Source organism: Lynx canadensis, chromosome X (assembly GCF_007474595.2).
Source record: "Lynx canadensis isolate LIC74 chromosome X, mLynCan4.pri.v2, whole genome shotgun sequence".
Lineage (NCBI taxonomy): Eukaryota > Metazoa > Chordata > Mammalia > Carnivora > Felidae > Lynx > Lynx canadensis.
In genome coordinates, this window is record NC_044321.2 from 49,723,420 (window position 1) to 49,737,930 (window position 14,511).

At 40.4% G+C, this 14,511-nt stretch overlaps 1 protein-coding gene across 4 annotated transcripts in view; it reads right to left on the minus strand.

Moving 5' to 3' along the window:
- Positions 1-14,511, minus strand: part of ARHGEF9 (Cdc42 guanine nucleotide exchange factor 9) — a 199,690-nt gene that overhangs the window by 128,133 nt on the left and 57,046 nt on the right. For all 4 annotated transcript variants that reach the window (XM_030305957.1, XM_030305952.1, XM_030305955.1 and 1 more), the window contains exon 2: positions 6,181-6,360. In XM_030305957.1, the coding sequence (XP_030161817.1) occupies positions 6,181-6,360 (180 nt within the window). The remainder of the gene's footprint in view (positions 1-6,180; positions 6,361-14,511) is intronic.

The following is a 14,511-nucleotide window of genomic DNA, read 5'->3' on the forward strand; positions in this document are numbered from 1 at the left end:
ATCCAATTTCTGGCTTTTCTTTTAAAAAAAAACAGAAAATCTAAGCCCACTGGATTTTCCTCCTTCCTACACCCTACCCCACCAATAAGAACCATCAAAATCACTTTTTTTCACTTTAAATTTCATATAGATTTTCAACTGGACACATACCCCCACTTACCCTAGTCTCAGATTGCTTTACTCATGTAAGTTACTGATATGGACCCCATAAAAATCTAAGTTGGCTGCTGCTGGCAAAGATGAGTGTTTCCAATTCTAAATCTACTATGAGTCTAGGGTTTCATACATGTGAAAATCTTTCCCAAAATGCAGCCAAAAAGAGATTCTACGTAATTAAAAGCCAAGAAACACTCTGAAACAGTGAGCTTCCCTATAAACAGGAGACAGTTACTGTGACATCTAATCTGTACAATTGCAAGGAATAACAGTAATGACCTGATTAGCTCATCCTTTCAATCCCTTGCCTCAAGCTAGGCCAGAAACCAGAGAAATCTAGAATTTGAAGAAACAAGGAAAATACATGCTGATGATATCTGAACAGGCTCTTTACTTTCTGACCAAACCTATGCTTTGTCACACAGGCTTCACCTACTACCACAAATAAGATGTGTCCTGTACACATCTTGCCCTCAAGTGGGCAGTAGGTCCTCCCCAGGCCATGACCCAGAGTCAGAAACAAAGCCCCTTTTTACATGGAGACAAACAAAATGAGAGCCAGAATGATTTGGAGTTAGGGCTCAGCATGTAAAAGGAGGCCCACTAGAGGGGTGGGATTTGCTACTTCTAGGTACAATCATATCTCAGCAGTCTGCTGTCAGCTCCCGGGGAGAAATCATCCCAGGAAAGCAGCTGAAGATGTCAATAGCTACATATGGGGACTGATGTTCAGAAAGCTGTAATTTACTTAACCTAATTGCTGGCAAAGTACATCAACTCCTGCATTGTTTTTGTAAAGCCATATCCCAAGTTCAGAAGGGAGAAAATCTGATAACACACACAGACACACACACACAAACACACATACAGAATAAAATTCTGAAAAACAGGAAATTCAAATATTTGACTGGGTAGAAGACACATATACCTAGCAATTTATAAAGCAGCCAAAATGGTATCAAACTTCCTAATTACAGGTAACCAAGATACCACAGGTTACAGAATATTTTCATAATACTCAATTATCCCCATTTTACAAGGAGGAAAACTGAGTTTCAAAGATGTACAGAAAGCTGCTCAAGCTGCACATCTAACAGCACAAATGATGCAAGAATCTGGGTTGCTTACAAAAGCAAAAATAAACTTCCTCACAATAGAAAATTTCTGCACAGCAAAGGAAACAATCAACAAAACTAAAGGGTAGTCTACAGAATGGTTGAAGATACTTGCAAATGACATATCTGATAAAGCATTAGTATCCAAAATATATAAAGAACTTATAAAACTCAACACCCAAAAAAACACAAATAATTCAGTTAAAAATGAGCAGAAGACATGAATAGACATTTTCCAAAGAAGACAAATAGATGGCCTACAGACACAAGAAAAGATGCTCAACATCACTCATTATCAGGGAAATGGAAATCAAAACTATAGTGAATATCATCTCACACCTGTCAGAATGGCTAAAATTGACAACACAGGAAACCATGGGTGTTGGTGAGAATCTGGAGAAAGGGGAACCCTGTTATACTGTTGATGGGAATGCAAACTGGTGCAGCCACTCTGGAAAACAGTATGTAGGTTTCTCAAAAAGTTAAACATAGAACTACCCCATGATCCAGCAATTGCACTCCTAGGAATTTACCCAAAGGATATCAAAATATTGATTTGAAGGGATACATGCACCCTGATGTTTACAACAGCATTATCAACAATAGCCAAACTATGGAAACAGCTCAAATGCCCATCAACTGATGAGTGGATAAAGAAGATGTGGTACACACACACATACACACACGTGCGCGCGCGCACACACACACACACACACACACTGGAATACTATTCAGCCATAAAAAGGAATGAAATCCTGCCATTTACAATGATGTGGATGGAGCTAGAGAAATAATGCTATGTGAAATAAATCAGTCAGAGAAAGACAAATACCATATGATTTCACTCATATGTGGAATTTAAGAAATAAAACAAATGAACATGGGTCGGGGGGAGAGAGAGACAAACCAAGAAATAGACTCTAAACTATTGAGAACAAATTGGTGGTTACTGGAGGGGAGGTGGTGGCAGGAGGCGTGGCAGGTTGGGGGGATGAGTTAAATAGGTGATGGTATTAAGGAAGGCACTTGTGATGAGCACCAGAAGTGATTAATCACTAAATTCTACACCTGAAGCTAATACTGCATTGTATGTTAATTAGCTGGAATTTAACTAAAAACTTGGAAACTAAAAGAATTTGCATTCCTTAGACTCCACACTGGATTTTAACTTAATAAAAAGTAAGACTAGCTTGGACAGAACCACCCTAAGAACCCTTGATTATCTATCCTAGTACTGGGGTGCTCATACAACAATGGGACTTCCAGGTAGGGAATGGGGATGCCCCACTACATCAGTGACCAAGTTGGTTCAGTGATCCACAAAGGTGTCCAGTTGGTATGGAGTTCAGTGGAAAGTTTTTTCCCTCCTAATATACTTTCATGTATGTGCCAAACAACCTAGGGATGATGTTTTCAAGGAGTTACTGAATCTCAGGTCAAGGTGAGTCTGGATAAAGCAGGTCACTGTCCTATAACATGAAGGTGCAGTATCCCAGAAAGTTACCCATGTACCTACCAACTACATCAGCACTAATAAAGATTCAATAGTTCAATGTGATTTCCTTCTATGTCCTACCTATACATGTCAGAGCTTGAATAAATTCTAGAAGGTGCTTCAGAAATAAAGGAAAAAATAAAAGCCTATGATCATATACCAAATGATTGAGAGATCCATGACTAGGACTCAGGTCTATCATTTCTTAATATAGCTAGTACCATTTCCATAATACCATTCTAACCTCAACCAAAATCAATGTAGAATAATGGAGACAGCAATTTTATTTTAAAATATCTACTACTAGAAAATATCTACTAGATAAGAGTCTATACAACCTCCATCATTCAATCCCTTGAGTATCACAAAATCCCACCAGAAATGTAAACCTAAACATAAATTCTCATAAAGGAGAATTGAAAGAGATAATATTCATAACATTCATGCAACAGCCTGACCCCCTTTCCTTTTACTGGTAACACCACAAAAATATTCATATCATTCATATCATTCATGAAACATCCTGACCCCCTTTCTTTTTACTTATAACACCACAACAGCTGGCCCCTAGGGTTCCATGTACTCCCATGTAGAGGTGTGAAAAATTCAACTATTATTAAAACAAAAAGGTTCACAATGATCAAATGCTCATTCTGGATACAATCTGAGGCAATATGTAATGCGATCTTAATTTCTCAAAGAATAAATATTAGTATAGTAGATAGAATACTGGATCTCTAAATTATGACTTGTACCCTGTCATTAATGGCCCTAGTCTGTTATCACAGTCCTCAGTCTAGACTTGTGCTAATACAGTAGCAACTAGCCACATGTGGCTAATGAACACCTGAAATGTGACTAATGTAAACGAAGATATACTGCCATCATAGAATACATACCAAATTTCAGTAGAAAAATATATTATTAACAATTTTCATAGTGATAATATATATTATATGATAATATTTTGGATACATTGGGTTAAGAAAATATATTAAAATTAATTTCACCTGTATTTTTGTATTTTTTTTTACTTTTTTTACTGTGGCTACTAGAAAAATTTAATTATATTTGTGGCTTCAATTTGTGATTCATGTGGCTCACATTTGTGGCTAACATTATATTTCTTTTTTTATTTATTAAATTTTAGTTAACATACAATATAATATTAGTTTCAGAAGTAGAATTTAGTGATTCATCAGTTACATACAACACTATTCTGGTATAGAGCAGTGGTTCTCAACATCAAAGATTCTGATTTAACTAGCCTAGAGCCTGAGTTTTGATGTTAAAAAAAAAAACATTTTGATGGGTTTTTTTTTCACCCATGTGATTTATTTCATCATGAAGCCAGGGCAGAAAACCCTAGGCTAGACTCTGTCATGCACGCCTGAGCCAGTCAGTGGTCTTCTCAAAGGTAAGCTTCAGCTGCTGGGAATGTGTGCTTCTCCTGGTCTTGGAAGCAGAAGCATAAATGCCAGTTCACTGATATGCTAAAGCTTGGCTCTGCCATTTGCCTCCCTGAATCACTCTGCCCCATCCCTTTATTTACTGTTTATTATAAAAATGACATTTCACAGAAAGTCAAATACATTTGAATTGGGGTAACACTGGGGTACAGTTTAATCCTTCCTTTAAAGAAGGGTCTGTCAGCACAAGACACACAAGCTGTTTCTTTACAGGACCACACACTAATCCTAAAGACCCATGGTTACTGATGTTTTCTTTCTGATTACCCCTGGGACCAATTCATCAAGCAGCAAGGCTAAGCTGGAACAGAGATGACACTTGAAGACTGACGGAAGATGCCATATACATAGAGGAAAAAGGATTGGATATTTCATTAGGAGATTTTCAGGACAGAAGAGGATGAAAGATCATTTTGTCTACCTCTCTGCTTCTGAGTACTGACCTCACCTAAATAATTCCAACCAGATAACAGTGTTTCCTAGGTTTAAAGTCCTCCAAGAAAGGAGGCCTTTTTTAACCACTAAGGCCAGCCTTGATACATAGACCTTTTGGAGCTAATAACGTGGTGGGGTGATAATGAGGAGGATAATACTGGTGATAAATCAAGTTACCATTTGCCAGTTACCCACCATGTGCCAAGCACTGTGCTAAACACTTTAGACCTTTATGTGATCTCATTTAATCCTCATAAAATTCTGTTATCCTTATTTTTCAGATGAGGAAATCAAGGTTCAGGGAACTGAAGTCTTTCCAAAAGCCATGGTTGGGAGGTGGTAAAGCTGAAATTGCATTGTGGGTTATCTGACTCCAAATGCCCTGCTCCTTCCCTCATGTCACAATGTCATGATAATCCTGATGCCCTTCGTCTTCCGGGAGCCCAAGCCACTCTGATATTTTGTTTGGCATCAGGTATCTTACAGAAGAAACTAACAAAACGTGATAGGCTGTGGTAGGGATGATCATAAGACATCCTAACGTAGCTTTCGTATTTGTACTGCCACAAAGTCATTTCACTGTGATCTCTACTGGCATGAAAGAACTGTCAACACCATTTTGTGGATGGGGGTTGGGGGAATCAGAGCCCACAATTACCAACAAAAAAAACAAAAACATATTCTAGCTCATAACTCTAAGGAAGGCCAAAAGCTGAGACATCAGGCCAGTGCTCTTTCCCCATAGCATTCTGCTAATTGATAACCCAGAGGAAGCAGAAACTGCTAAGGAAACCTTTCTCAAGAGCCCCTTCTATTAAGGGCCAGGTTTTTCATGGCACAATGTCAAAAGGGCCAAGACCTTAAAAGCCCCATCAAGGTGACTGCTTCCCACCCTGAACACATCTTAAATCCCAGTCACCTCACTCAAAGTAAGATATGCAATCAGTAAACTCTAGCCCCTGAGAGGGTAGAGAGCCCACACTCTTACATTAATAGCTGAAGACAACACACAGGCGTGTTCATGCTTTCCTAAATAAGAGAAAGAAGACAAAGGAGGCAGAGAGGAGTGAGGAGGGGAGGAGGAAGGAAGGGAGAGATCTATAAAACGAAAGAAAAGGGGAGACAAGGAAAATAATGAAATCAGAAAAGAAGAGATATAAGAAAGGCAAAAGTTCACAGCAATATAAAGTTAAGAGTCTTCAAAAACCATCAAGGCCAAAAGGGAAGTGATTTGTACAAAGCCACCATACTTAGGAGACAGGAGGCAGGAGGCAGAATATGGGAATTGTTAAAATAAATAAGGGATAAAAAGAAAAGACTCAAAATTAGAAGGGAAAAGATTAAAGGAGGCTCAAGTCCTTGGTAAAAAAAAAAAAAAAAAAAAAAGGAAAAATTGTGAGAGGAGCCACCAGGAGAGAAATGAACAGGAGAAAAGAGGCTGGTGAAGGGGGAGCCAGGGGCAGGTAGCCAAGGAGACAGGAGAGGGGAGTGAAGGCTGACTGACACTCACCCTCACAAAGCTGGCAGGAAACCATCCCTCCTCATCGTCGATCTGGCCCCACCACCAATCCTTGTTGGAAGCATCCAAGACTTTGATGACGTCGCCAGCTTTAAATGCCAACTCCCGGTTGGCCATGGTGACGTGATCCCATACTGCCTCAGCACTAACGATGGAATCTCCAGTGATCAGCTTAGGAGACAAAATGAGAATGTGTTCAGTCCACACAGCTGGCTACCTTACTTGCCCTTTACCCCACCCACAGAACTCTACTAGTTATGGAAAAACTGACATACTAGTGGTGAAGGGTTGGGGAGAGGGAGATGGCACTGGGAAGCACAAGCTCCACTGGACCACAAGACAAACAATACTTGTCAACTTTCCATTAACCAGTGGATGGAATGACCCAGAATGTGAATATGAACTACATAAGCCTTATGCTTTTATCCCTACTCATTAGATCCTTCCCCAGAAAAGAAAGTTCCAATGCATCTTCTCTTAGTGCTTAAAGGCAGCCCTGGGTCTGGAATGGGTGAAGAGGTTAAAATCAAAGGCTAAAATGAAGCTCAAACATATTTGTTCTAGATTCTCTGTGTTCCTCCCTGTTTCCTCCTCCTTCTTGGAACTGACCAATTGAGAGTTGGTGGTACATTATTTAACACCACTATAACCCACTCCCAAGGTGTTACAAATCATGGCATTCCTCACACACAATGGACTCCAGTCCTGCAGCCTCCTGTTCTCACCCACACATGATGCCATCCAGAGAGGTCATGGGTGTGAAAGAATATGGCTTTCTGTGATGCCTTGCTTCCATAAAACTCAACCTTGGCATAAATTCACTCAGTGATTTGTACCACCACCCTATGAGATACGTAGGGGGTCTAGGTTGAATCCTGCACTTGACAGATGGCAAAACTGAGTCACAAGGAAGCTAAGGAGTGAACTTAGGATCACACAGCAAGACAGGGGCTGTGCAAAGACCTTAACCCTGGTCATTAAAGTATATGACCAGTAGGACTGTGATCCACACAGTAACAGGAAAACATCTATCCCAGTTCCACATTCCCCCCCACACACACACACACATTCACAACACTCATCTAAGCACAGTGATGAGGATGGGGGTGAGAAAAGAGTCTGCCTCTCTCTGGCTGCCATCCAGACCCCTATGTTGTTTGTTATCCTTTTTACCCAGCTGTTTACAGCCTATATGGGCCATCAATCTTCCTGGCATTTGGAGAAACAGATTCTAGAATAGAGAACATATGGCCTGTCAAGGCAAGGGATTCAAGAATTCTCTCTCTAGCACTAAATTTCTGAACATGTTCTCTATATGTTAACTTTTCCATCAATCTGTTTTGAGGAAGGGCTGATTCTCTAAGGCAATTGTGGCTCCACAAGCCCAAAGACAAAACGGTTCAAAAACAACAGAGACAGAATATAGAATATGCATCCTCTCACATAGGTCTGTCTTTCAAAATGCCAACTAGAGAATAACCCCATGGTCATGAAATTAGCACATAACACATTGCATACACATGAAAACATATCCAATAACTGATCTTTTGACTTAGGTAAGGCATTCTGTTGGTCAGGTACAGCATGGGGGGCTCCTGATCATGGATGCAAGAGAGATTTCCAGTAGGACTTTTTATAACACTACCTTTCAAGTGTTTCATGCTTTACAGTTTACAATGTATTTTCACATCTACTGTATCATTTGATCCTCACTGAATGAGCAAGGTGTCACTATTACCCATATTTTAAAGATAAGGAAACTGAGGTTTTGATACATAACCTGTGCTTTGGTCAATCATACAAGTTGATAATAATGGAGCCTGGCCTTCTGACTGCATATGCTCTAATGCCCATCATACCGTACTACCAATGTCTACTCATTAGCTATACTGAACTCATAAAATTCCACCCATAATATCTCAAACCATATAACTCATATTCTTAAAGAATCCAAAAGAAGGAGATATGGACAGCTACCTTTAAGTGACTAGTTCCCCTTCCTATGAGAAGATTTATTTTTATGTTGAACCTGTTTTCTTCCAATTGCACTGAAAGTCAATTTCTTCTTGTTCTGACCTCAGTGGAGAAGAATTGCTGGTCACTTGCCTCAATAGAATAAATCTTCATAAAGAAATTTCCCCTCTCCTGCCAAAGATGGTTTCCAACTGGGTGTTGCTAGGGTTCAATAAGCACATACAGCCCCAAATCACAGCATGAAGACTTGTAGCTTAAGGCTATATCCTTGGCTTTTTACCAAAGGTCAAGAGTATCTTGGCATCAATTACCAATCCTTTGCTCAGGACACTATCTATGATGCTGTCTTAGGTACCCTAGGCCCAGGTCTGGCTAATTCCACTGCCTGTATTCTTTCTACAGTCATCTTTCCAACCTTATGCTTGGCTCTTCCCAGAAGCAGTTGGCTCACTCTTGTCCCCAATTAGTCCAGCTGACCTGCCTAGGCCCTCAGATCAGAGATCCCAGCTATACTCTGGACAAGGTCAATATAGGATCCAGGGTCCATAAACAAACTGTAAGTCTGTTGTCAGGGCCTACTTGGAATCAAAGGCAGTCAGAACTGGAAACCATTTCAAAGATCATCAATGTTGAGCCCTAATTTTATAGATCAGGTATAATACAACAGGAGTAATTTGCATACAGTCAGCAGATGGCCAGCCTCCTAGACCATTTGTTTCCCAAAGTAACACCATAGATAGAGAAGGCAGAAAAGAACACCTGGATTTAAGACCTTGCTCTACTACTTGCTAAAGGTGTGATGATAATGATAGTGATGATGACGATGATGATGATAATATTAGATAATATAGAGTACTTGCTATATGTTAGGCACTATTCTAAGTACTTTACACACATTAACTCATTGAAGCTTCACAGCATCCCTATGAGGAAATACTATTATTATTCCTATCTTACAGGTGAGGAAACTGAAGTTCAGAGAGGTTAAATGACTTTCCTAAATTTATACAGCTGATAAGTATTGAAGACATAATTCAAATGCAGCTACAATTTGGCTCCAGTGTCTGCTCTTATAAGCTATCGTGCCATTGGATGGGTTGGTTATACTGTTAAAAATGTATAATTCTATATCCCCACCTGCTTCATGAATTACAACATACTGAACCAAGAGTTGATGGATATGTGTGCAGACATGAGAGGAAGACTAATCCAGAAGGGGTTGGTAGCTGTATGGGGCTCCTGTGGTTTCCAGTCACAAATATAAGCAGGTATAAGGGGACGCTACTCCCCTATCCTCTGAGTTGTTTTAAAAGTGAACTAAATTTGGGCTGGAAATTGGTTTCAAATCCTCCTTTTGTGTACAGGATTGACTTAAATTGCTACATTTTTTTTTATAAATATGCACTTTGCTCACCCATTTTCCATACAACACTCATTCAGTGAGCCTCCACCATTATCTTCTTATTGTGATTCAGGCCTAGTCCTTACATGAAGATCAAAGGCCCTTCAGGCACCAACACTGAATGCCCTTCAAGCAGTATGCAAAATGGTTAAGGGCAAGCAAACCTAGCTTCAAATCTGGGCTTTCCTACTTCAGAAAGTGTCAGTGACTTTCTAAACTTGAAACACCACCCCCACCCCCAAATCAACTTTGACTTCTTCCTTTTCTTCAAACTAGATTTAAGATCCTTCAAACAGTACTCCATCCTACCTTTCTAGCTGTCCTTCTCCAACTCTCCCACCCCCTCTTAACAACCCTTTCCAAATTCTACTACCTGTTTGCCATCAAATTCCCCATAGTTTTTAACTATGGGAGATGAGGAATAGAAGAGTCAGAGAAACAAACCAAAATGGAACTTTCAGCATGTAATTAGGATACCAAGGAGCACAATATCACAAAAGCCAAGGAGAACAGTTTCAAGATATACAACTTTTGTAATCAATTTCTTTATATATAAAATGGGGATAATAATATCTGCCTCACAGGCAGGGTAGTAGAGAGGGCAAACTGAGTACTGTATGTACAGTGCCTACTATATAGCACTTGGTACATGTTGGCCTAGTACAAGACTTCAGAAGAAGGGAGGAACATATGTGGCTGTTAGGCTCTAAAGTAATTTTGTGGGACACTGAAAATAGGCCTTAAAGAATGGGTAGGATTGTAACATATTGAAGAGGGATCAGGAAAGGCATTTGAGGCAGAGGAATTAGGAATGAGACTACATAAAGTCTCAGAGGTGAAAACTATGGGGAATTTGATGGCAAACAGGTAGTGGAATTTGGAGAGGGCTGGGAAGAGGGGGTTGGGGGAGTTGGGGAAGGACAGCTGGAAAGGTAGGATGGAGTCCTGTTTGAAGGCTCTTAAATCTAGTTTGAGGAAAAGGAAGAAATCAAAGTAGATTTGGGGGTGGGGTGATGTTTCAAGTCAAAGTGTCATGAGAGTTACATGAGGAAATGCTGGTTTGGGAGGGGGAAAAAGAGATGACAAATTTTCTCTCCAATGTGTTGAATATGGGGGGCCAGCAAGATATGCAGGTAGATTTCAAGTTCAAGAGGTATCAGGAGAGATAGTTATATAGGTTTTGGAGTCAATGGCTCTGAAATTGTGGAAATCAATGAAGTTTTCCCTGGAAGAAAGTGCTAAGAAAGAAGATCAGAAACCTCAGGAAACAGCAACAATGGGAGGTGAGGAAGAGAAGAAGAGCCAGAGAAACAAATGAAGCTTTCAGTACCTAATGAGGATACCAAGGAGTGTAATCTTGCAAAAGCCAAGGCCAAGAGTTTTAAGTAGCAGGAGCTGATAAAATTATCAAATGGTACAGAGCTATAAAATGAAGAAAGCCAAGAAATGACCATTTGGGAGTAGCTATATCAGCTGTTAAATTTTTTACATCTTAAACTGGTTTATACCCCGTCCCCCTCCAAAAACCTTAATTTCCTAATTGTCCCCACCCATTTATCTTGCAAGTCCAACATAAAGTCAGGAGATGGTACTTACTGGGTTACTCCAACAAGGTACCCAAATAGCTCTTGGCCTTAGGACAGTGCTGATGTGACTTCTAACAAAATAATTCCTAATCCCCAGAATATTTCAGGTAGAGAAACAAATATAGGTTGGCTCTTGCTCAGACTTGCCAGTGAGTGGGACACACAGTACTCTGTACCCCAACACCAAAGACACTTTTGGGCATGAATGAGAAGATGGGGAGGAGGAAGAGTCATAATATCATTCTTAAAAAAGGAATGAGATCCTATTTATTTTTGTCTAGATTTCCCAGGATAATCCTAATTATCAAATATTCTTTTCCATTGATACTATAAGTAGATACATTTGTTATCATACCCATTTTTTCTGACCTTTAACCTAGAAATATGACCACAACACCCTACAGGAATTGACCTCTAAGAGTTTGACTTCTAAGCCTGGTCTCTGGTCAAAATTGAAGCATGTGTCTACAGTTAACTTGGAGTGGCCAGTGGGCCCTTTCAGAGGGAAGGAAATAAGGCAGGGAAAAAAGTGAGGAAGAAAGTAAAATAGGGAGTAAGAATGGGGTGCCTGGGTGGCTCAGTTGGTTAAGTGTCCAACTTCGGCTCAGGTCATGATCTCACAGTTCGTGAGTTTGAGCCCCGCATCAGGCTCTGTGCTGACAGCTCAGAGCCTGGAGCTTGTTTCAGATTCTGTCTCCTTCTCTCTCTGCCCCTCCCTTGCTCATGCTTTTTCTCTGTCCAAAAAATAAATAAACATTGAAAAATATTTAAAAAATAGGGAGTAAGAAAAATCTATATTTGTTGAAAACACATGTGAGGCATTGGGCAAGGGACTTTGTGATCTTAATCTTTATAACTCACCAAGGTAAACATTAACATCCCCATTTTTACTGAAGATAATCTGTGACACTAAGCAAGTAGCCCACAGTCACCCAGTTATTAATTGGTAGAGCAGATTTGAATTATTAGCTGGCCTTACTCTACAACTTTGCTTTTGCCATTCCCCCACAAGAAGGCAGATAGAAGGCTCCCAGCTGGTTTCTCCTTCCAGGAATACCAGCCCACCCTGTGAATGACCTGGAGTAGTCATTCTCAACCCTCTGGAGGGTTTATTAAAACACAGACTACTATTGGCCATCTGGATGTCTTCTTTAGAGAAGTGTCTATTCATGTTTTCTGCCCATTTCTTCACTGGGTTATTTGTTTTTTGGGTGTGGAGTTTGGTGAGCTCTTTATAGATTTTAGATACTAGCCCTTTGTCCGATATGTCATTTGCAAATATCTTTTCCCATTCCGTTGGTTGCCTTTTAGTTTTGTTGGTTGTTTCCTTTGCTGTGCAGAAGCTTTTGTCTGACTCTCTGATTCAGTTGGTCTTAAGTAAGACTTGAGAATTTGCATTTCAAAAAAGTTCCCATGTGATGCCAATGCTGCTGGTTCACAGACACACTTGGTGAACCACCACCCTGAAGGACCATCATAGTATAGGCTTCACCCTTGCCTCTCCAGTTGTTTCATTCTCCTCAGGGATCCCCATGTCATCCTGTACATTGGGCTCCCTGCCTGTCCACAAGATCTCCTTCAGTGGTTGGTATGTCTGAGAAAGGATATTTTGGGCCATGTAAGGAGTATTCCCAATGCCAGGTCTTGCCAACATAAAAAAATCCCTGGGATCCTAGTTATCCAGAGCCATAACACTTGTCTTCATTTTCTTGCTCTTTCCCTCTAGCTGAACAGCACCACCCCTAAATAGTTATATAATTATCCAGGGTGACTGTCAGAAATATTAGAGTTTTAATAGCAAGAAGCAGAAGGGGGAAATGTTAAAAAATAAAAATGTGTTGTGCAGAATAGCAAATGTGTCAATTGCCATGAAGGTAGCTGACCTGGGCCTGCCTTCTGAGAAGCTTCACGGGACAATAAGAAGGGACATGAGGCATCTTTGTCTCTATAAGTTTTTCTCGGTTGGTGTCTGCCCCCAACCTTTCAGAAGGTCCCCTCCTTCAACAACTAGGCATTGACAAGAGCAAAATCCTCTCCTTCATTCTTTTTAAGTACATATAAAATAGGCTGGGATTTTACTCTCTCTCCTAAATAGTCTTTCTTTAATACAGCCTTGTAAACAGATTCTGTCTATCTTGCCCAAAGTGTTTAAGGACACCAGTCTTCCCCACTTCTGGAAATGCATGACCCAGGCTGTTTCAAAACAGCTAGGAGGCATCATTGCATAAAGCAAAGACTGGCCATTGAATGAAGCTCTGCCAGTAACTTCTTGAATGAACCTAATTACTTTACCTGTCTCAGTCTCTTTATCAGTAAAGTTACAGACTTGAACCAGACAGACAATCTCTTAAGTCACTTCCAGCTCTGGCTTTCTATTGAGGCTAACATTTCAGCATCTCAAAGGACAGAAATTTCATTATTACAATGTATTCCTTCTCACTATCCTTTGTGCTTGATAGGATGCTTTTACTACTCAGGAGAATGAGAAACTGGAGCTGAATATAACTCATTCAGGCACTGCTGTTGACCTAAGCTAGTCGAACTGGCTGGGAAAACTGAGGAATGAGCTTTCCACTTTGGACCCTTGACTACCACATTCAAAAGTCAGAGAAATCATCTTTCTCATGACATCAGCTCTCGCACCTCCAGTCCCATATTTCCAACTTCCTACTCTAGATTTCACTGGATGGCCTGCTACACTGCCAATAAACCATATGTGAAACTTATCATATGCCCCCATTCCCACCCTTCCTAATTTTTCCCATTTCTAATTCCTCTTCTTGGCGTGCTGTTGTTTTTTTCAACGTGTCTGTCTCTCAGATATGACCCTTTATCTTCATTTCCAATGGCCCATCCTAGGTATGGCCCTTATCACCTCAAGTTGCCTCTCAATTGGCCTTCCTGCTGCCCACAGGTCTCTCTCTCTCTGCTTAACCTACTCATTAATAATGCATTTCTTAAAACTTGTTTGATGGTGCCACTATCCATGCTCACAAAGACTTAATAACTCCCTACAGTCAATCTTTCAAAGCTCTCCTTAATCAAGCCCTCACCTATAGATCCAACCCTTATCTTGATCCTGGGAGGGACCTTCCACTCTAGCCAAATTTATCCCCTTGCAGGCAGATGCAGTCCTAACTCCATGCTTCTGATCCATCAAAAGCCTTAGCCACAGTTAAGTATACGAACACTGGAGCTAGGCTGCCTCTTCCTAGCTGTGTGATGTTGGCCTGCCTGTTCCTCAATTCCTCACCCGATGACTCCAATTTATATCCTTTCTCCTCTTGCCCCTTTCACTAATTTCTAAGTAGGATGAGAAGGAAATAAGGCAATATGGATTTATTCAAGTTGTGCTAGTCT